Source organism: Moschus berezovskii, chromosome 20 (genome assembly GCF_049115385.1).
Source record: "Moschus berezovskii isolate FMDL1 chromosome 20, NW_MosBer_1.0, whole genome shotgun sequence".
Taxonomy (NCBI): Eukaryota; Metazoa; Chordata; class Mammalia; order Artiodactyla; family Moschidae; genus Moschus; species Moschus berezovskii.
The window spans coordinates 24654258-24678292 of NC_142479.1; the positions used below are offsets into that span (position 1 = coordinate 24654258).

Genomic DNA, 24035 nt, shown 5'->3' on the forward strand with positions numbered 1-24035 from the left:
ACTTTGCAATGCAAAGGACACTGGTTCAATCCCTGTTCCAGGAAGACCCCACATGCTGTGGGGCAACCAAGCCTGTGCACCACAGCTACTGAGCCCATGGGCTGCAACTACTGAAGCCTGTACACCCTGGAGCTGGTGTTCGGTAACAAGAGAAGCCACTGCAATGAGAAGCCCATGTACCACAACTGCAGAGTAACACTCCACTCACAGCAACTAGAGAAAGACCACGACAGCAGCAAAGAACCAATGCAGCCAAAAATAAAATAAATAAAAACTAAAAAAAAATCTGAGCAGTGGGGACTGCATAGGGCCAGGATAAAGAGGAGTAATGGAGACCTTCATATTGTCTTTTTATTTCCTTTTCACCACATAGTGTAAGATATTTGTAAATAATGACTCTCTTCTTAGCCCCTAAGCTTGTTTAGTTCATAATACAGATGAATACATTCACAGTCGTATAGTTTTAAAGTGTTCTTTAAATTATTGTTACTTACTCAGTATTTTAACCACATTATACTTTGTGTAGAATTCATGGGGTTAACCAGGAAAATATGATTATTGGTTATAAAGGAAAATGCATTCTGAATTCTAAGCAGTTCTTTCCATAAGGTGTAGTTTGTGAATGGGGAATGATTTCCTTGTTTCTTAATAACTTAATGACTAATTGAGTTATTTTAAGGGCTGCTTATATGTGAAATGATACACATGGCTTTTTGTGTGTGGCTTATTTCCTTTGTGTAATGTTTTCAGCGTTCATCCACGTTGTATGTGTTAGAACTTCATTTCTTCTAATCGCTGAGTAATATTCCATTGTAACTGATAACTTATTTATTTTTTAATTAGTTTTTGGCTGTGCTGGGTCTTTGTTGCAATGCATTAGCTTTCTCTAGTTGCAGTGAGCAAGGGCTACTGTCTAGATGCAGTACTCGGGCTTCTCATTTTGGTGACTTCTCTTGTTGTGGAGCCTGGGCTGTAGGCACTCAGGCTCAGTAGTTGTGGTACACGGGCTTAGTTGCCCCATGGCATGTGTGATCTTCCCGGACCAGGGATTGATCACATGTCCCCTGCATTGGCAGGCAGATGTCAACCACTGGACCACCAGTGAAGTATGATAACTTTTAGTAGTGGTCAGTTTTATTTCAAACATCCTTCTCTGTTTAACATTTCTCTTATGTTGGCAAAGTTTTTGTGTCTTGCTAAGTGTTAGATGTTGTAAACTGATGTGACACATCACCTTGAAAATGTAAAATATCATGAATTGAGTGAAATTTTTGATTTTCACTTACCCCATTTAAATTTGGGGATATTGAAACAGATCTGTATATTCACCTGACCTAGTCGCAGCCTCATTTTCTGATTCTAGAGATAGGGATGGTGGTAGAAGTCACTGGGGATTTTGGCATGTATCATGAGTCCATAGTTTTTGCTCTCACCACTAGAAACCCCATTGGAAATCTACTACTACTCAAAGATGGAATTCAACTATTTGAATTGCAAAATGGGAACCTAAACAAGTCCTTTTCCCCTACTGCTCCTTAACCATAGTTGATATGCATACTGGTTAATCCCATGCTGTTCTCTAGATGGAATTAGATTAGTGAACAGTAGGAGAATGTTTAATTCTTTAATCACTACTATATAGCTTAAAATTGTATTAGCTTAAGCAAAAAGGTCATAGCTTTGTTGGCTAAAATTTCCAAGCTTGATCTTGTTCTTCTATCCTCACATATAATTCTGACTTTTAAAAAAATTCTGAGTACATTACATTTAATCTTGTTGCATTTAGCCTTGTGTTCCTGCCTAAGATGAAGTTAGTTCAATATTCTATTGCCTGTTTTATTAGTCATTCCTCCCAGCTTTGTCTTTAATACACATGCCTTCTATGTCATAATCCAAATCACTGATTTGTTGTTGTTGTTCAGTTGCTAAGTCAAGTCCGACTCTATGCGACCCCAAAGACTACAGCTCACCAGGCTCCCCTGTCTTTCACCATATCCCAGAGTTTGCTCAAATTCATGTGCATTGAGTCAGTATTGCTCTCTAACCATCTCATCCTCTGCTGCCCCCTTTGCCTTTTGCCTTCAGGCTTTTCCAGCATCGGGGTCTTTTCCAGTGAGTTGGCTCTTCACATCAGGTGGCCACAGTATTGGAGCTTTAGCTTTATCATCAGCCCTTCCAGTGAATATTCAGGCTTGATTTTCTTTAAGATTAACTGGTTTGATCACCTTGCAGTTCAGGGGACTCTCAAGAGTCATCTCCAACAAAAAGTGTTTAATAGTTGGCAGGTTGGCACTTCTTTAAACCTATTTTTTCCAAAAAAGATGTAGAATTTTTAATCAACACTCTTGTATTTGAGTTTCTGTGAGATTTGCATGACCCTAACTCTAATTATTCAGTCCACAATTTATTATCTAAAATATGTTGTTATTGATATGAGACCTTGTCAAAAACTTTCCTAAATAAAGTCAGCACGTTCATCTTAATTATTATTAGTTAATTTAATCACTGTACCGTTTTAATTTTCTGGAACATGATCTTTGTCATAACATGGACTGTTAATTAACTTTTTGTAACTTCTAGGTTAGCTTTATAGCTAGGCATATGAAGAAATTGGTCTACTTCTTATGTGATCTCTTAAAGGGAAAGGTATATTTTTTTAAATTTTACTTTTGAGCTTTTTTTCTTCTATTTTTCTTTTTCTTTTTGGCTGCACTCAGTCTGTCCTCTGGAGGGGAAGACAGAGGATGAGATGGTTGGATAATATCACCGACTCGATGGACATGAGTTTGAGCAAGCTCTGGGAGTTGGTGATGGACAGGGAAGCCTGGGATGCTGCAGTCCATGGGGTCACAAAGAGTTGGATATGACTGAGCAACTGAACAGATATTTTTTTTAATTTTAATTTTCAGCCTTTTTTCTTCTGTTTTTACTTTTGGCTGCACTGAGTCGTCGTTGTGTGTGCAGTCTTTGCCTAGTTGCAGTGAGTGGGGGCTACTCTTCCCTGGGGTATGAGGGCTTCACATATGGTGGCTTCTCTTGTTGAGGAGCACAGGCTCTAGGCGCGCAGACTCAGTAGTTGTAGTGCACGGGCTTAGTTGCCTTGCAGCATGTGGGATCTTCCTGGACCAGGGATTTAACACATGTCCTCTGCACTCTGCATAAACAGGCAGATTCTTAACCACTGGACCACCAGGGAATTCCTCCACATTTATTTTTTAAAAAGTGAAGCAGTTTTTTTTTGGTCACACAGTGCTGCTTGCTGGATCTTAGTTCCCCACCACGGATCAAACCTGAGCCCCCTCCAGTGGAATCTTTGAGTCCTAACCACTGGACCCTAAAGGAATTCTCATAAAAATTCACTTTTATAGAGATTTGAATTGAATCCTTTTTCAAAATAGGTGTAGAAAAATATAAGAATTGATATATTCAGTTATTATTAGAAGATTGTTTCATTCACTTGAAAACAATTGCTTCTTATATTATGGTAAAACAAAAAATATGTCGAGTTGACCTTTTGCCGGTGCTATAGACTGTTTATTTTTCCAAATTAAGCATTCATCTCATCATTGCAGGAGAATCTGAAACGTAAGATTAATTCAAGTCTAAAATTGATTTTGCTAAGATTTCTGTATAAGATTCAAAATCATTTGAAGTAAAAACAAGTGGTATCTGTGTAAATTTGATCCAAAAGGACCTACTTAAGGAGAAAACAAATGATTTGTCTATTATAATTATCTTTGAAAATGTGTTTTTCTAATATCGTTTATATAAAGAGGAATAGTGAGTTCTGAATAGCAGTAAATAATCACATAGAATTCCTGCCCCTTGTATAACTTACATTTTTCTCAGGAGAGACAGATAAAAAGCAAAACATACAGAGTGAAAAATTACCAGTCTTTTAAAACTCCCAGATGACTATACTCTGTGTAATTTCACCTTTCCTTTAAGACAATATAAACAGAAGGGTATATGTAATTAGTTCTTTTGATCCTAAGCGGCCAGAGAATCACTTAAGAATCACTTAACCCTGAAATAATGGGTTATAAGTAATACAAAGCTTCCTTGATGGCTCAGGCGGTAAAGAATCCACCTGCAGTGTAGGAGATGCAGGAGATGTGGGTTTGAGCCTTGGGTTGGGAGGATCCCCTGAAGGTAATGGCAACCAACTCCAGCATTCTTGCCTGGAAAATCCAATGGATAGAAGAGCCTGGTGGGCTACAGTCCATAGGGTTCAAAGGAGTCCGACACAACTGAGCATACAAGAAGATAGAAATCTTAGACTACTGCTATGTCTGGTTTCAACACTGGAATGAGTTCACATTCAGAAGAAGGAAATGGACTTTAGGAACTTCAGAATTGTCTAGGATCTTATGTATTTTAATTATTAGTATATCCCATGAATCTACTCCTAATTTCTTATAGTTGTAGCATTTTAATGGAAAGTAGGTTGGCACAATGGGACTCTAGTTGCCAACAAACCTGGATAGTGGGGTGAAATGTCTGTTTTCTTAAGTGCACTCAATAATTCAAAAAATATTTGTTGTCTGTAATGTATGAAGCACTAAAAGATTTATTGCAATCTTTAAGATCTAGCAGAAGCATAAAGAAATAAAGCAGACTGAAGCATTTTGTTCTTTGAATGTGCAACTGCATTTTAAAAAAATTTTATTTGTTTATTTATGGCTGCTTTGTGTCTTTGTTGCTGTGCAGGCTTTTCTCTGGTTGCCTGAGAGCAGATGCTACTCTTTGTTGTGGCATTTGGTTTTCTTATTGCCGTGGCTTCTGTTGTTGCAGAGCACGGGCATGCAGGCCTCAGTAATTTTGACACATGGGCTCATTAGCAGTGGCTCTTGCAGTCTAGAGCACAGTCTCAGTAGTTGTGGCTCAGGGTTTAGTTGCCCCGTGGCATGTGAGATCTTCCTGGCATGCTTTCATGGTTAGCCACTCATTCATGTCCATCCATGTTGTAGCAGATTGCAAAATTTCATTCTTTTTTATGGCTGAGTATCATTCCATTGTGTATATGTGGGTATATACACACACACCCCACATCTTTATCCATTCATCTGTTAATGAATACTTAGATTGCTTCCATATCTTGGCTGTTGTAAATAATGCTGTGAACATTAGGATATGTGTATCTTTTTGAATTAGTGACTTTGCTTGGCAATGTCAAATCTTTGGAACTTAACATATCAGAAAGAGCTCTGTTAATCAGTAGTGGAGTAATGGAGGGCAGGCTCGGTTACTCATGCAATTAGGTACTTGGCCCAAAAGTGGTAACTGTCATTTCTCTATATAACTTTTTAGCCAGAAGTTGTTATACAGCCCTGTTCATCTTCAAGAAGCATGGGGGAAATGTCTCCATGCCTTATGTCCCCAAGGAAAGGGCAACTACGTTTGTGAGAGCATCAGAAGTCTCTTTTACAAATATCTAGGTCTAGTATTCTCATGCTTTATGTTCTCAGAGCATAAAAAAGCAACCAGATCTTGGTTGCAGCACATGGGCTTTTCCATCTTCATTGAAGCATTTCTGTTCTTTCAGTTGCAGCATGCGGGATCTTTATTTGTGGCATGCGAACCGTTAGTTGTGGCACATGGGATCTAGTCCCCTAACCAGGGATCGAACTCGGGCCGCCTGCTTTGGGAACACCGAGTCTTAGCCATTGGCTGCTGCTGCTGCTGCTAAGTTGCTTCAGTCATATCCGACTCTGTGCGACCCCCATAGATGGCAGCCCACCAGGCTCTTCTGTCCCTGGGATTCTGCAGGCAAGAACACTGGAATGGGTTGCCATTACCTTCTCCGCTTAGCCACTGGACCACCAGGGAAATCCCTAGATTCCCTTTGGAAGTTATCATTTAGAATTATCTTCTTGTTATCCTACTTCTCTGTTACCTTAGTTCAGTAATGTCCTCTAGAAAGGAACATTGAAACATTGTTAATATTGAAACATTTAATCTGTATCAAATGCAATGATTAACTTAGTTGGAGATGAAATGGAAAAGATTGTATCAGTTCAGTTCAATTCAGTCGCTCAGTCATATCAGACTCTTTGCAACCCCATGAATCAGAGCACGCCAGGCCTCCCTGTCCATCACCAACTCCCGGAGTTCACTCAAACTCATGTCCATCGAGTCGGTGATGCCATCCAGCCATCTCATTCTCTGTCGTCCCCGTTTCCTCCCACCCCCAATCCCTCCTAGCATCAGAGTCTTTTCCAGTGAGTCAACTCGTCGCATGAGGTGGCCAAAGTATTGGAGTTTCAACTTTAGCCTCAGACCTTCCAATGAACACCCAGGATTGATCTCCTCCAGACTGGACTGGTTGGATCTCCTTGCAGTCCAAGGGACTCTCAAGAATCTTCTCCAGCACCACAGTTCAAAACCATCAATTCTTCGGCGATCAGCTTTCTTCACAGTCCAACTCTCACATCCATACATGACCACGGGAAAAACCATAGCCTTGACTAGACGGACCTTGGTTGGCAAAGTAATGTCTCTGCTTTTTAATATGCTATCTAGGTTGGTCATAACTTTCCTTCCAAGGAGTAAGCGTCTTTTAATTTCATGGCTGCAATCAGCATCTGCAGTGATTTTGGAGCCCCAAAAAATAAAGTCTGACACTGTTTCCACTTTTTCCCCATCTATTTCCCATGAAGTGATGGGACCAGATGCCAGATCTTTGTTTTCTTAATGTTGAGCTTCAAGCCAAACTTTTCACTCTCCTCTTTCACTTTCATCAAGAGGCTTTTTAGTTCCTCTTCACTTTCTGCCATAAGGGTGGTGTCATCTGCATATATGTGGGAGTATTAGTATACATTCTTCTGGGTTTTACTTTCCTAGATCTGTCCACTGAAAAGTTTGAGAAACAGTCAATAGTACCCAAGCAGCAAGCACCCTTAGTATCCTGATTGTGATCTCTAAATAGAACTTCCCACTTAGAAGAACCAGGCTGCTTGGGAAAATGTCTGATTCTAGGTTTGGGTCAGGAAGTTTATAAAGTGAACTTAGAATATCTTGTTGTACCAGAAAAGAAGGAAAATGTCAGACAGTACTTAGAGTCATAAAAAATGGATTCAGGAGCCAATTTGAAGAACAGTCTGCCTCTACAAAGAGATAAGGAAATTGATTATGGCTAAACTAAGTAGATGGCACCGCACTCCAGTACTCTTGCCTGGAAAATCCCATGGACGGAGGAGCCTGGTAGGCTGCAGTCCGTGGGGTCGCTAGGAGTCGGACATGACTGAGCGTCTTCACTTTCATACACTGGAGAAGGAAATGGCAACCTAATCCAGTGTTCTTGCCTGGAGAATCCCAGGGATGGGGGAGCCTGGTGGGCTGCCGTCTATGGGGTCACACAGAGTTGTACACGACTGAAGTGACTTAGCAGCAGCAAACTAAGTATGAGTGTAAGGAGATTGAAACATATCAAATATATTTTAAAAATTACCCCTTTTAAGGGGCTTAAGGGAGAATGGAGACATGTATATGTGTGACTGACAAAAAGTGCAAAAGAAAAAAATATACCCCTTTTAGATACAGGTTTCTAAGACCACTCCCAGATTCATGGTTCACAGAAAGGGCTCCTAGGACTGAGCATAGTCATATTCAGCTATTCTGATTCATTATCACAAAAGGATACAAAGCAAAATCAGCAAAGAGAAAAGGAATATGGGGCAAAGTCTGGAGGAGACCAGGTGTGAGCTTCTTCCATTCCTCTTCCAGAGGGGATATACTTAGTTTCTCTAGCAGTGAGTTGTGACAACAGGTGTGAAATGTCATCACCAGGAACGCTCTTTAGAGAGACACACATTGCTTAGAGCTTTTATTGGAGCTGGGCACCTGGACACCTTCTGCTTATCACAGGCCAAAATTCCAAACTTCCAAAAGAAAGCAGATGTTGAGCATAAACCACATTGTTTTCATAAACAGTTTAAACAGTTAACCACATTTCACATTTAGGAAACAGATTCAGGAAGTCTCCCCAAAATCCAAGTTCACAGGTACCAGTCAAGGGCCAAACTTGAAAGCAGATTTAAGGATAACAGTCTCAGGTAGTCTATATTTTCTTTTTTCTGTACAGATACCTCTGAAAGATGCTGGGAAACCAACTCATATTTTAAAAACTGGTTAATGAAGGAAAAGAAGTGCATTTCAGGGTAACCAAAAAGAGAGATAAGCAGTCATTATGTGCCTTGGGATGAAAATACAGTAGCACCAACTGGGAGATGGTTCTTGCCAAAAAAATATAATTTAAACGTGATCAGTTTTCTGGGTCCAACTACCTATTTACAGGAAATACAGAGGACAGACAATACAGTCATCAAAATGAGAAGACCTTGGGAAACTCCCCAGGACAAATGTCTTTGTTTCTTCAGTGAATAAATTGTGTTGAAAAAGAGAGGGAGAGAGAAAGAAAACTTACAGATCCAGAGAGTTAAGAGACTAGCAATCAATTACATATTTTAGATCTTAAGTTGAAAAAAAAAATGAGATAGTTGGAGAAATTTGAATACTAACTAGATATTTGATGATACTAAGAAATTTTTGTTAGTATTTGTCTCAGTCCATTTTAGGCTGCTATAATGATACCATGTTCTGGGTAGCTTATAAACAGAATTTTATTTCCCATAGTTCTGGAGGCTGAGAATTTTAGGATTAAGGTGCCTGCAGAGTCCGTATCTGGTGAGGGCCCACTTCCTGGTCATAAATGGCCATCTTTTTGCTGGGTCCTCCTGTGGCTAAAGAGATAAAGGAGCTTTCCTAGGTCTATCATTTATGAGAGTACTGATCCCCCTGAGTACTGTAACTACTGAGCCCACATGCTGCAACTACTGAAGCTCACACATACTCGCCCATGGTCTGCCACAGGAGAGGCCGCCACAGAGAGAAGCCTGGGCACTGCAGCTGGAGAGTAGCCTCTGTTGGCTGAAACAAGAGAAAGCCTGCTCATCAACGGAGACCCAGGGCAACCAAAAATAAATAAATTTTCACAAAAAGACCACCTGTCCCGTTTGTAAGGGCTTCATCCTCATCACCTCATCACCTCCTGAAAGTCCCATTACTGGGTTTCAACATAGGAATTTGGGAAGAGAGAGATTTTTTTAGTTGTGATAATGATATTATACATTATATTTTAAAAATATCTTGTGGAGAGAGACAGTATTTTCATATCAAATTAAGAATAAACTATAGCAAGTTTTAAAATTTTATTTAGCTACTTATTTTTAAAAATTTTTTGTCATGGAAATATAGTTGATTTATAATGTTGTGTTAATTTTTGGTATATAGAACAGTAATTCTATATACACACACTATTTTATATTCCTTTACAGGACATTGAATATAGTTCCCTGCGCTGTACAGTAAGACTTTGTTGTTTATCCATTTTATGTATAATAGTTTGCATCTGCTACTGCAAAACTGCCAATCCATCCCTTCTCCCCTCCCACTGTTGACAACTGCAGGTCTGTTTCCTGCTTCTGTGAGTCTGTTTCTGTTTCGTAAATAAGTCCATTTGTGTCGTATTTTGTATTTTTTAAAGTCTATTCTTTGGCCACACTGTGCAGCTTGTGGGAGCTTAGTTCCTCAACCAAGGACTGAACCTGGGTCCTCAGCATTGAAAGCACAGAGTCCTAATCACTGGGCTGTCAGGGAATTTTTTGTGTCATATTTTAAATTCCACTTATAAGTGATACCATAGTATGAAACCCATCATGAATTTGCATGTCATCCTTGTGAAGGGGCCATTCTAATCTCCTTTATATCATTCCAGTTTTAGTATATGTGCTGCTGAAGCGAGCACTGCAGGTTTTTTTTTTTTATTCAAGCACACAGTTAAGAGTTTGTTGTTTAGACATTTCTAGAAAAATCAATTTTTCATTAATAAATTTAGATCAGCTAAATTTGATGTAAGAAGACTAGATTTGGTAGTTCAGAAACTTTTGATATGAACAAAAACCAACCGACAATCAAATACCTATTAAAAATTTAAATGGAAAAGTTTGATTTTCTTGAAAATTATATAAAATGAATGAAAATTTGAAGATATTAATTTGTTTCTTTTGATTGTGAATCAAAATCGTTTAAAAAATATAGTAGTGTTTACTCAGGAAAAACTGTATCCAAGGGAAAAGCTATGAGCTCATCAATGCTGAATTATCCTTACTGATAAACAGAATGGAGTCAGGCTCCAGTCTGCTTTCTGCCCTAAAAGTAGCCTTTCTCACACAGGGGCTGCTCTTCAACCTGGGTTCTAGAATGTGAAGACATGTGACACACTGCGTCATAGGACTGCAGCTAAGGCTCAGGTAGTTAAATGATCACGTAGCTGGTAAATTAGTAAAGCCTGGCTTCGACTCAGGAATCCCTGACCCCAAAAGCAATGCTATGAAACAATATGCATCACTTACTGCTTTCCCCTAGGAACAGTGGCATATCCTTGTACTTTATGTCCAAAAGACGCTAAAAGGAGAAAGACAAGAATCATAGAACATCAGTTGAAACATTACACAGTCTTTCCTTTACACTGGACACCTACGTACATCTGCCTTTTTAACCTTCTAACAATATGGAGAGGGTTAAGTTCTTCGTATCTTATAGTACAAGTCTTTCTCTTTTAAATGCAGACTAATTCCCCAGTCTTCTCAACTAATCATATTATTTACTGGATGATATCATTGTCTGAAAAGAGGCTAGCAAGATCATTACCATAAGCATCAATTTTACACATTAGTGTAACAGTATGCCAAAGTCTCAATCCAGATGTTAATGGCTATCAAAAGTTTAAGAAAATATGTTTTTTATTTTTGTTCATTTTTAATAGCTACAGAAAATTATTAGAGGGATTTTAAAATAAAGATCTTATAACAGATTATAGTAATAAGTTAACACTTATGTGCCTTTTAAAAAGTAAAATATCCTTGCTTATCCTGTACAGCCTCTCTTAATGGATCCTAAGAGCAGTGTAAAGAGCATGGCATTTAGTATTTCATTAATGTTAAAGTATTATCAGTTATAAGGTAACTGTTGATATAAAAATAACTTCTGCAGAGTGAAAGAAAGATATTGCACATTTAATGTTAGATGCATAATGATTTCTGGAACATTAATAAAAGGTGGAAAATACATTCATCTTAGAATTCAGGGAATGTGGTAATTTTCTTGGGCCTGCTTTCATCATCTGTTAAATGAACTTTTGAACTTTGTGGTTTTAGAAAGTTATTGCTGTTCTTATATTTTGAGCTTGAGGGAGCACTATATTCATTCCAGCATTCCAACCAGATGTATTCAAAACAAAATCTACAATTTACAGATACTTGCAAAACTGAAAAAATCGTATCTTACTCAGACTTTCTTGGTTAAGTTTACTTTTACAACTTTGCTCTCTTTGTATAAAAGCCAGTGAAGTGACCACATTATCAAGTTAAAAGTGGAAAGAAAGGGATGCCAAAAACATAGTGTCTGTAGATTGGGTTTGTGAATACTTTGAAATTTCTTTTGTTTAATCGTCAGTATATTTGACCAAAATGGTATACCTCTTGCTGGTGATGTTTTTCATTTTATATGCTAAAGAATGTGTATAATTGTACTGTGGAACAGTGAAGGGGTTAAGAGTTCAGTATTAGGAACTTCGGTTTCGATCTTGATCCTGCTGCTTCATTGATGTATGACTTGGGAAAGGTTATTTCAGTCTCCTTGGGCTCTAGTTTTTCTCAGCCATAAAACAGGGACACGAGTAATATCTTCCCCACAGAATCATCTTGAGGCTTAATACTGGTGAAGCAAAGCACTTGGATTAATACCAGACTTCCCTGGTGGCTCAGGTAGTAAAGAATCTGCCTACAGTGTGGGAGACCGGGTTTGATCTCTGAGTCAGGAATATCCCTTGGAGAAAGGAACAGCAACCCACTCCAGTATTATTGCCTAGAGAATCCCATGAACAGAGGAGCTTTATGGGCTATGGGGTCGCAGAGTCAGACATGACTGAGCAACTAACACAATAATAGTTATATGCTATATAATAACCATTTAAATGTATTACTTATTGTTTTTATAATAATTTATTAATGGAGTTGATGTTGGGTTAAATACTATGTACTGTGATTAATTTCTCACTGACTGGCAATGTGAAGACTGAGCTACAACATGGTATAACATTTTAGAATACAGTAGTAAACTTCCAATTCCTCTGTCCCATGTTCTATTGTCATGTGTTTTACATATGCTATAAACACATTAAAATTTTACTAATATTTCTTCCTTAGTAGCTCAGCTGATAAAGAATCCTCCTGCAATGCAGGAGACCCAGATTCAATTCCTGGGTTGGGAAGATTCGCTGGAGAAGGGATAGGCTACCCACTTGAGTATTCTTAGGCTTCCCTGGTGGCCCAGATGGTAAAGAATCCACCTGCAATGAGGGAGACCTGGGTTTGATCCCTGGGTTGGGAAGATGCCCTGGCGAAGGGAACAGCTACTTACGCCAGTATTCTGGCCTGGAGAATTCCGTGGACTGTATAGTCCGTGGGGTGGCAAAGAGTCAGACAAGACTGAGCAACTTTCACTTTCTTTATTCCATTAGCCAGCCAATTATCTTTTAGACCAGTGAAAAATAAGGAAATTTCATATTTACTTTCATTTATTCTATTTTCTACTCTCTTTTCTTTGTGTTGATACAGTTATTTTGTTTGATATCTTATTTACTTCAGCCTGAAGTACTTTCTTTCACCCTTTTATGTAGTATAAGTCTACTTTTTCTTTTTAAAAGGTATTTTCATTGGGAATAGGATTCTCAGGGTTTTTTTTTTTTCTTTTCTTTAATTGCTTTAGAATTGTCATTCCACTATTGTCTGGTTTATGTAGTTTTTGATGAGAAATGTTTTTCTCAATGTAATGCATCTTTTTTCCTCTGGCTGCCTTAAAGGTTTTCTTTTTACCTTTTGCTTTGAATAGTTTGGATACGATTTGCCTAGCTGGTTTTGGGGAGTTAAAAATGTAATTGTCCTACCTATTCTCTGAGCTACTTATATCTGTGATTTTGTGTCTTTATTAGTTTTGGAAAATTCTCAACCTTTATCTTTTCAGCTATTCTGTTCCATTCTCTTTTACTTCTCGGATTTCAGTTGCATGTATGCTAAATCATTTTTTATTTTCTCACAGCCTTTTGATTTTCTGTTTTGTTCCCTCCCATCCCCAAATATTTTCCCCTCTGTGTTTCGTTTGGATAATCTGTAACTTGAGCCTGTTGAGTTTGCTGTGGAGCCATTCCAGAGCTTTATAAAACTCTATTTATGTGTTTTTCCTTTGTCAGTATGTGAGGTTTTGGGTTTTTCTCTACTTCCTTATGTGACTTATAATTTGTGGTGGGAAGATTTACGTAGGACAGTAGAGACTGAGCTAAACAGTATTTATGCCTGGCTGAGTCTTCAGCACAAGTCATTGAGTCAGTCTAACCTTTAGTTGAGCTGGTGTTTTAGTGTGTTGTTAGGACTGCCCGCAGTGCACACTACAGGCTTCAAATTCCACACTAAGGTTGCCTCTTTTAGATTAGAGGCCCATTTGCCAGGGGAGATTTGTAATGTCTGCTCTACCTTTAACTTTTGATCTTATTTTCTCTTTGGTACTGTGCCTCAGAGAAGAGCTCTCCACACTGTTGCCTTTCCTTCAGCGGTAGACTGCTGTTACTGATTGCTCGGTGTTTGCTAACACAGTGGTGGAGGTGGGTGAGGGGTACCAGGGTGGGGGATTCTCTGTTGTCCTACTGCTGTCTCAGTTTTAGGTGGTCCTTACATCTCTGCGACTTGGAGAGCGAGACTTTCTCACTGATTCTGCCTCTTGCCAAATGGTAGGAGATTTTTAAAGGTCTGTGGCTATGATGTTTTCCTGACCCTCCCTTAGGGATAGAGGGTACCTTCCTCTCGGGCTTCCCTGGTGGCTCAGACAGTGAAGAACCTGCCTGCAATGCTGGAGACCTAGGTTCGATCCCTGGGGTGTGAAGCTCCCCTGGAGAAGGAAATGGAAACCCACTCTGATATTCTTGCCTGGGAAATCTTATGGACAGAGGAGCCTGGTGGGCTGCAGTTCATGGGGGTGAGAAAAGAGTTGGACACGAATGAGGGACTATCACTTTTTCTCCTGGTTATGCAGGGGCCAACTCAAAATATTCTACAAAGTATACTTGTTATATTCTTTTTATGTTTTGTATATTCTGATTTGGAAACATCTCCCGATGCTAGTTTTTGCGGAGTTTACTATCAGTGGCACTGTAGAGATAGAGTTTTTAGCATCAGCTGTCATAGTGTTATTAAATATATTTATAAATACCATTTAATGAATATGTATTTTCATATGTTGACTCTTTAAGTTTTATTCCTTGAATTATCTTTAATCATATATTTTAATGACAAATTCTTCTTGGCAGATACTAGGTCAGGTTTTTTTCTATTTTAAACCACACAGCACTTCTAACACCAAATATATGGAGTTTTTTCCCCACATCAATCAGTTCTCCAACTGTCTGGACACCAGCTGGGTGTCCTATAAATCAATTCGTTTCTGATACTAACTACCTAGAGTTAGTGCAGACGTCCAGGTCCGCCCCCCACTTCAGAAGATGCCAGTTTCAGGTCCCCAACTTCTTCTACTTCTCACCAATCAGCTGTAAGTCAGGGGTTCCCATGTATCCCTTCTGGGATTCAGTAATTTGCTAGCAAGGGCCCACACAACTCAGGAAGGCATTTTATTTACTGTTACCAGTTTACTCTAAAGGATACAATTCTCGAACAGCCAGGTGGAGAGAGATGCGGATAGCGTGGGGCGGGGGGACAGTTCGGGAGGAGATGGTGCACAGTACTTCCATGTCCTGGTGTTCCACCCTTCCTGCCCCATGATATGTTCACCAACATACCCGTAGTTTAGGGCTTCTTCTGGAAGTTCCATTACATAGGCCTGTTGGTGATTAGCTCCATCTTCAGCCGTTTGCTCCTTCCCTGACTCTGGAAAGTGGGGCTGAAAGTTCTAACCCTCTAATCACATCATTAGTTCCTCTGACTACCAACTCGCATTCTCAAGCTTTGTAAGGACCTGCCAAGGGTCACCTTATTAGCATAAATTCAGGTGTGGTTTAAAGAGCCTTATTACCAATAACAAAAGATGCTCCTTTCATCTGTGGTGGTGGTGGTAGTGGTTTAGTCACTAAGTTGGGCCCAGCTCTTGTGACCCCATGCCAGGCTCCTCTGTCCGTGGGATTCTCCAGGCAAGAATACTGGAGTGGGTTGCCATTTCCTTCTCCACCTTTCATCTGTATCACTCTGGGAATTCCAAAGATTTTAGAAGCTCTTGCGTTGTTTTTTTTGGGAACCTGGCAGAAGACCAAAATACGTTTGTTATATGACAGTATCACACTAGGCTGTCAACACAGAACTGTTGAATAAATGAATTTATGTGACTGCTATTACTGTCACTTTCTTATGAATAGCTTTTCTTCTTTATTTCTGATTATTATAATATTCAATTTTAAGAGTATAAAAATGTCTTTTTTTTACTTAAAAGTTGAATATATTTAATGTACAGCATTGTATAAATTTAAGGTGTACAGCATGTTAATTAGATGCATTTAAATATTGTAGTATAATCACCATTGTTTTCCTGAACATCCACTTACAGAAGTTGATTGATTTTTCAAATCAAAATGATGTGTAGACATTTAACAGAAGTTGAAGGAAGTTCTCTGGTCAAAATTCTTATCATATTATGGGATTATTGAAGGGACTTTTTTGGACTTTGATGAGGAGGACTCCCAAGAGAAAGAAAACTCAGTGTGTCAGCCAATGATACATATACTTTAGCATGGATACAGTATATTCTTGATTGAGTGTGATAACAAGGTATAAAGGAGGAAGAAGAGGGAGAAATTTAACATCATTGCACCGAAATTTACCCGGACCTTGTTTGGAGATGGAGATAAGATTTATTAAAGGTGATGATAGCAGCTTCAAATTCCTCAACAACTGAAATGTCTAAGGTTGGCTTTACCGTTTATTTTCTCCTAGGTGATTTACTGTTCTTTTGGTGGAACATCTAAAGGACTGCACTTCAATAACTTAATAGTTGGACTTGTCCTTCTTACAAGAGGCAGAGATGAAGAGAAAGCAAAATGTAAGTATTTTTATTATCTCAAAATGTTAAAATACAACATTTATGTACAGAATAATCTACCTCAAAGTTTTGATGACTGTCAAAGGATTTGAATTGATGTTTCTTCAAAAAAGATATACAAGTAGCCAATAAGTACTTGAAAAAATGTTAAACGTGAGTAATATTTGGGAAATGTAAATTAAAATTGCAATGAGATACCACTTAAGTGTAAGTCAGATAATGCAGCCACTTTGGAAAACTTAACCGGCAGTTTTTCAGACTGTTAAACAATGAGCTTTCAATTTCATTCCTAGATATATACCCAAGGAAACGGAAACCATATATTCATTAAAAAAAAGTTCATAACAGTATGTTCATAATGGTTACAAAATGGAAACAATCCTAATGCCCATCAACTGATGCATTTATCATAAACAAAGTGTAATATAACCAGCAATAGAATATTGCTTGACAGTAAGAAGGAATAAAGTACTCTGAAAGAGCAGAAAAAACTTCCTTTCTAGGTTCTTTGGCTGATTTAATAATTAAGTTGACGTAAGACAGATTTTTCGGAGAAGGCAATGGCAAGCCACTCCAGTACTATTGCCTAGAAAATCCCATGGATGGAGGAGCTTGGTAGGCTGCAGTCCATGGGATTGCTAAGGGTTGGACATGACTGAGCGACTTCACTTTCACTTTTCACTTTCACACATTGGAGAAGGAAATGGCAACCCACTCCAGTGTTCTTGCCTGGAGAATCTCAGGGACGGGGGAGCCTGGTGGGCTTCCATCTATGGGGTCGCACAGAGTCGGACATGACTGAAGTGACTTAGCAGCAGTAGCAGCAAGACAGATTTTTGGGCTCCAGAATCACTGCGGATGCTGATTGCAGCCATGAAATTAAAAGACGCTTACTCCTTGGAAGAAAAGTTATGACCAACCTAGACAGTATATTAAAAAGCAGAGATATCACTTTACCAACAAAGGTCTGTTTAGTCAAGGCTATGGTTTTTCCAGTGGTCATGTATGGATGTGAGAGGCGGACTATGAAGAAAGCTGATCGCCGAAGAGTTGATGCTTTTGAACTGTGGTGTTGGAGAAGACTCTTGAGAGTCCCTTGGACTGCACGGAGATCCAACCAGTCCTTTCTAAAGGAGATCAGTCCTGGGTGTTCATTGGAAGGACAGATGCTAAAGCTGAAACTGCAATACTTTGGTCACCTCATGCAACAAGTTAACTCACTGGAAAAGACTCTGATGCTGGGAGGGATTGGGGGCGGGAAGAGAAGGGGATGACAGAGGATAAGATGGCTGGATGGCATCACCGACTCGATGGACATGAGTTTGAGTGAACTGCGGGAGTTGGTGATGGACAGGGAGGCCTGGCGTGCTGTGATTCATGGGGTCGCGGAGAGTCTGACATGACTGAGCGACTGAACTGAAGACAGATTAACAGGAGAAAACCAAACACTTTTCATATGTACATGTTTGTTGTAGTTGTTCGTCATGACTTTTCTTCCCAAGTGCCAAAGTGTCTTTTCCTTTTGTGACTGCAGTCACCATCCAGTGATTTTGGAGCCCAAGAAAATAAAGTCTGTCCGTTTCCACTGTTTACCCATCTATTTACCATGAAACTATGCAACCAGATGCTATGATCTTAGTTTATTGAATTGTTGAGTTTTAAAAATCAGCTTTTTCAACTCTCCTGTGTCACTCTCATCAAGAGGCTCTTTAGTTCCTCTTTGCTTTCTCCCGTTAGAGTGGTATCATCTGCATATCTGAGGTGGTTGATACTTTTCCTGGCAATCCTTAGTTCCAGCTTGTGATTCATCCAGCCTGGCATTTCGCATGATGTACTCTGCATGTAAGTTAAATAAACAGGGTGACAACATACAGCCTTGACATACTCCTTTCCCAGTTTTGAACCAATCCATTGTTGCATATCTGGTTCTAACTGTTGCTTCTTGACCTGCATACAGATTCCTCAGGAGACAGGTAAGGTGGTTTGGTATTCCCATCTCTTTTAAGAATTTTCCACAGTTTGTTGTGATCCACACAGTCAAGGGCTTTGGTATAGTCAGTGAAGCAGTTGTTTTTCTGGAATTCTCTTGCTTTTTCTGTGATCCAGTCGATGTTGGCAATTTGATCTCTGGTTCCTCTGTCTTTTCTAAATCTGACTTGTACATCTGGAAGTTCTCAGTTTAGCTTGAAGGATTTTGAGCATTACCTTGCTGTCATGTGAAATGAGTGCAATTGTCCATGAAAAACCTAGGCAATGTATTAAAAAGTAGAGACATCACTTTGCCAACAACAGTCCTTATAGTCACAGCTCTGGTTTTTCCAGTAGTCATGTACAAATGTGATAGTTGGACCATAAAGAAGGCTGAGCACCAAAGAATTGATGCTTTCGAACTGTGGTGCTGGAGAATACTCTTGAGAGTCCCTTAGACTGCAAGGAGATCCAACCAGTCCATCCTAAAGGAAATCAGCCCTGATTATTCATTGTAAGGACTGATGCTGAAGTTGCAGCTCCAATACTTTGTCCACCTGATGTGAAGAACCAACTCATTGGAAGAGACCCTGAAGCTGGGGAAGATTGAGGGCAGGAGGAGAAGGGGTGGCGGATGAGATGGTTAGATAACATCACTGACTCAGTGAACCTAAGTTTGAGCAAACTCCAGGAGATAGTAAAGGACAGGGAAGCCTGGCTTGCTGCAATCCATGGTGTCGCAAAGAGTTGGACTCAACGATGAACAACAATTTGTGTTGTTATTTAGTTGCTGAGTTGTGATCCACGTAGTGAAAGGCTTTAGTGTAGTCATTGAAGCAGAAATACGTATTTTTCTGGAATTCCCTTGCTTTCTCCATGATCCAACAAATGTTGGCAATTTGATCTCTGGTTGCTCTGCCTTTTCTAAACCTAGCTTGTACATCTGGAAATTCTTGGTTCATGTACTGCTGAAGCCCAATTTGAAGGATTTGAGCATTACCTTGTTAGCATGTAATATGAGCACAATTACACAGGAGAAGTCCAAAATGAAGATATTAGCAGAGTTTTGTTCCCTCTGAAATCTACGGGGAAGAATCCTTCCTTTTTCCTAACTTCTGGTGGTAGCCCTCAATCCTTGGTGTTCCTTGACTTGCCAGTTGCTTCTCTCCAATCTCTTACTGTCTCATCACATGGCTTTTTGTGTCTTCTGTTCTTAGAATCAGTCATATTGAATTAAGACCCAACCTAATAACCTCATCTTAATTTGATTTTATCTCCAGAGACCCTTTTTCAAATAAAGTCACATTCATGAGTACTGGGGTTAAGACTTCCAACACTTTTTGGCGGGGGGAGGTATAATTTAATCCATAACATATGGTCAGAGCCTTCCAGCAAATATTCCCCCTAACAGAATCAGCCATGGCATGTGGGTGGGCAGACAAGGAACCCAGTGAGCCTTCAGGGGAATAGAATGTCTCTTCTTTCTATCACCTGTGTTTCCAAACAAATTCAAATTCTCAAGTACTTGGAGATTAGGATTTCAGCATATCTTTTGTGCGGATGCAGTTCAACCCTTAACAGCAGTATTTCAAACACAATATTTACTTCTACCCAACTTTATTATTTCTTACCATTGTGTCATATTTGTCCCAGATCTTGTTTTTTTTTTTTTTTTTTCACAAAATTGAAGATCATGGCCAAGCCAAATAAATGGTATACTCTACAGATTTTTCAGTTTGCTTTTTGTATTGGAGATTATTGATATTTACTCGTGTTGGAACATTAATTCCTTTATTCTAATTGCTATATAGTATTTCATTGTGTGTATGTCTCAGGTTACCTGTTTTTTTGTTGGTAGACATTTATCTTTTTTTTTTCCCCTAAATTTCGCTATTACAAAGATTGCTTCGGTTTGTGTTGTACCTCATGCAAATATGTACGAGAGTTTTTCACGAGTGGAGGTGGAGTTGCCTAGAAATTGAACTTCTGGCATGAATCTTCATCTTTATATTTTGTCAAGATACTCTCCAAGGTGTTACAGTAATATATATTCACTAACAGTATGTAAGAGTTTCAGTTCATCCTAGTTTATTGCTAACACTTTGTGTTATCACACGTAAACATTTTTTGCAAATTTGGTATGTGAAAAGATACCACATTGCTGTTGTAATTAGCATTGGGTTTTTTTTTTTAAGGGATAAATTGTATATTTATAAAATGGTTGGTCACTCAATAATTGTTACCTTTCTCTTTCCTCCCTACACCCACCAGGGTATGTTTAATCTATGATAAAATTAATTCATTATTTCTTTTTCCTAGACATTTTTAGTCTTTTTGCAAGTGAATCCGGGAGCTATGTTATACGGGAAGAAATGGAAAGAATGCTTCATGTGGTGGATGGTAAAGTCCCAGATACACTCAGAAAGTGTTTCTCAGAGGTACATTTAAAGATTTACATTGCATCAGAGTATTAAATCTTAGTTGTATAATGAGTTTAGCTGTGATGAATAGACGTTTATGCATGGCATTTTCTTGACATTTTTGTATTTAATGGTTGAAGTTTTTTAACGATTTGTGTGCTAGGCTCACAGGTCCATGACACTTACTACTGCTATGTTTGTGGATCTGAAAATTCCCAGTTCTACTGTAAAGGCAACTGTCTCTACTTATGGTGTGATGAAACACACTCCCCCACTCTCACACCAGCACGCACACACATTCACAGGTGATCCTGCAGACACCTGAGCATTGCTTAAGTTGTGGTGCTCGTCACTGCTTTTCATCATGAGCACGTAGAAATAGCTCTCATTGGCCTTGAGCTGTAGGTGACCTCTGTGATCCATCAATGCCTATTTTATCATAAATGCATTTTGTAATTTATTTTTTTAATTGTTTTGCATAGTGAAATATTTGGGTTTTAAAAATTGGTCATTTTCCTGTTTTCATGAATAATATATTTTCATTATAAAAAACTTTAGCAACAGAAAATGTGTATCTTTAACAGAGAAAATTTTTCTTTAATTTCTTTTCAGAGGTCTGCTCACATGGGAAAAGTCCCAAGATGTGGCAAAATAAAGCTCTTCTACAAGTTTTTGATCCTTTCCTGCAGCACTCAGTGCTGTATAATTTCTTGTGGCCATTTGATCCACTTCCATTTCACAGACAGGAGAGTCTTTCACTGCTGTTTGTTTTATTCAGTTTGATTTAGTCACCTTCCTAACTGTATAAGCACTGATTATTAATACTCCAGCTGTGTCCATGTATCTGGTTCTAATATCTGTTTGAACTCTGGCTCTGAGTCCCCTCGGGTTGATAGCACCTGGGGATCTCCCTTTCCTGCTTTTCCACTTGGCTAAGCAGTGTTCAGTTGGACAAGGCAATGGCATCCCACTCCAGTACTCTTGCCTGGAAAATCCCATGGACGGAGGAGCCTGGTAGGCTGCAGTCCATGGGGTCGCGAAGAGTCGGACACAACTGAGCGCCTTCACTTTCACTTTTCACTTTCATGCATTGGAGAAGGAAATGGCAACCCACGCCAGTGTTCTTGCCTGGAGAATCCCAGGGACCGGGAGCCTGGTGGGCTTCCATCAATGGGGTCGCACAGAGTCAGACACGACTGAAGCGACTTAGCAGCAGGAGCAGCAGCAAGCAGTGCTCGGTAATAGTTACGGTGTTACATTTTACTCAGCAGTTCTGCGTGTTTGGTGCTGAATGGATTGTCTTCCTGCATTTCTGGTTGTCTTATTGACTGGAAGTTGCTGTGATGGTATTTCAGTACCTTAAGACAAACTAGATCATCTTTTTTGTTTTTCCTCTCTAAAATTTGCTGGCCAAATTTTATTAGGGAAAAAAAAGAGTTATCTAATCTTTGCAAGCCTGATAAATTGGATTTTTCACAGAAATATCAAGTTGTTTGCTTATTTTAGGGGAGAATGTATATTTTTTTCATTTTAATAAGGTTTATGCAGACATTCCTATTTTATAGATGGGGATTTAATTTGGTTAGTCACCCAGTTCTCTTAAAATTTAGGCACAACAGCAGGTACATATACTAAGATAATAATTAGTGCTGTACAGAAAAATTAAGTAGACTACAGGAGATAGGTGGTGATAGGGAGGCGATGACCAGGTGTAGGTATTTTGTTATAGGATGGTTAGGAACTGCTTATAAGAGAAAGGGACATTAGAACAAAGAATTTTAAGGAAATGAGTATGGTAGTAAATGGCTGCTGCTGCTGCTAAGTCGCTTCAGTCGTGTCCAACTCTGTGCGACCCCATGGACTGCAGCATACCAGGCTCCTCCATCCATGGGATTTTCCAGGCAAGAGTACTGGAGTGGGTTGCCATTGCCTTCTCCAGTAAATGGCTAGGGAAGTCTCATATGAAGAACAAAGTCTTTGGAAGAGAGGAGATCAAAGAAATGAGAGGCCAAGTTTTGGGGATACTAATGTATATAGCTATTTACATGATTAGGTACTTATGGTTGTTTAAAGAAAAAAAGAGACTGTGAATGGGCTAATTTTACCTCATTCAACTATTTGATGTATTTACCTACGTACTTTTTGAGTAAGGTCAAAAATGTGTGATGTGATCCACAGTCTTGCATTTTGAGTTACTATGTTTCCAGTAACTTGAGATGAAGGAAATCCACATAGGAGTTAAATTGGTTTTTTTCTTATTGAATTTTTTTGCTTGTTGATTCTCATGGTGGGAATTCATACTTTATATTGCTCTTCAAAGATGTATCAATTTCAGAAATTTGTTTGTTTTTAATTGCCTTTTATAGTACTGGAAATTTTTTTCTAGACGGTTATTGTGACAGTTTATGAAAGATTTCCATTTTGCTTCCTTATTTAGAGCCATGACTCAAGAACATAGAAAGTCATGTTTGACAGATGGGATTTTAGTACTGCCAGTTATATGGAGTGATCCTAATGGGCAAGCAGATTTGAGAGGTCACTTTGTTCACTAAGTTGCCAGGCAGTATATATAGTGTGTAATTCAGGAACAGAGACTTTGGAGCCTTGACTGCTTGGCTTCAGTTCTGTCTCTGCCACTGTATAACCTTGAACATACAGCTTTCAGAGCTTCAGTTTTCTCCTGTGTAAAATGGGGATAATAGTATCTCCTATTATTGCTTGAGGGTTGCTTGAGGATTAAATGAGTATAAAAATACTTAGAATTGTGCTTAGGACATTGTAAATACTCATTAAATATTAACTATATGTGAAGTTGTTAGAAGTACATATTATAATTGGCAGTTTTTTTCTTAGTGGTACAGGAGGGTGCATCTTATAACAACATCTTAGCTTCATAAAACCATTAAACTACCATGTTCACTGAATATAAGATGCTTTTGATTAATATGATGTACTTTTATGTATTACTATAAAGAACAAAAAAACTACCAGTTACAATTAAAGGGTATTATTGATTTTAAGACGTATTATTGATTTTAAGACTTATCCCAATGTCAGAGATGTTAATGTGTAAAAATGTACCTCAGCTTGTGGAATTTATACTGCAAAATACTGCAAACCCTCTTTGTAGACCAAATGTGGGTAGAGAAAGAAAATGGGTCTGATCCTTTAAACATGCAGCAATGTCCTCATGTCCCTGCGGCAAATCTGAGTGCCATAGTCCTGCATTTAGAAAGCTAAGACTTCCAGTGTTGTCTTACTTCTTTATTGGCTGCGCTGGGTATTCGTTGCTGTGTGTGGGCTTTCTCTAATTGCAGCCAGTGAGGGCTCTTCTTTGTTGGGATGCATCAGTTTCTCATTGTTGTGGAGCACAGATTCTAGTCCCACGGGCTTCAGTAGTTGCAGCATGCAGGCTCAGTAGTTGTGGCCCGTGGGCTTAGTTGCTTCTCAGCAAGTGGGATCTTAGTTTGCTAACCAGGGATCCAACCTGTG

At 39.0% G+C, this 24035-nt stretch overlaps 1 protein-coding gene and 1 non-coding gene across 3 annotated transcripts in view; one reads left to right on the forward strand and one right to left on the reverse strand.

Moving 5' to 3' along the window:
• Positions 1-24035, forward strand: part of USP32 (ubiquitin specific peptidase 32) — a 204690-nt gene that overhangs the window by 82963 nt on the left and 97692 nt on the right. For both annotated transcript variants that reach the window (XM_088828648.1, XM_055400253.2), the window contains exons 3-4: positions 16050-16155; positions 20443-20561. In XM_088828648.1, the coding sequence (XP_088684774.1) occupies positions 16050-16155; positions 20443-20561 (225 nt within the window). The remainder of the gene's footprint in view (positions 1-16049; positions 16156-20442; positions 20562-24035) is intronic.
• Positions 9699-9805, reverse strand: LOC129544800 (U6 spliceosomal RNA). The gene has a single exon (XR_008683549.1). It is a non-coding gene; the product is annotated as a U6 spliceosomal RNA (small nuclear RNA).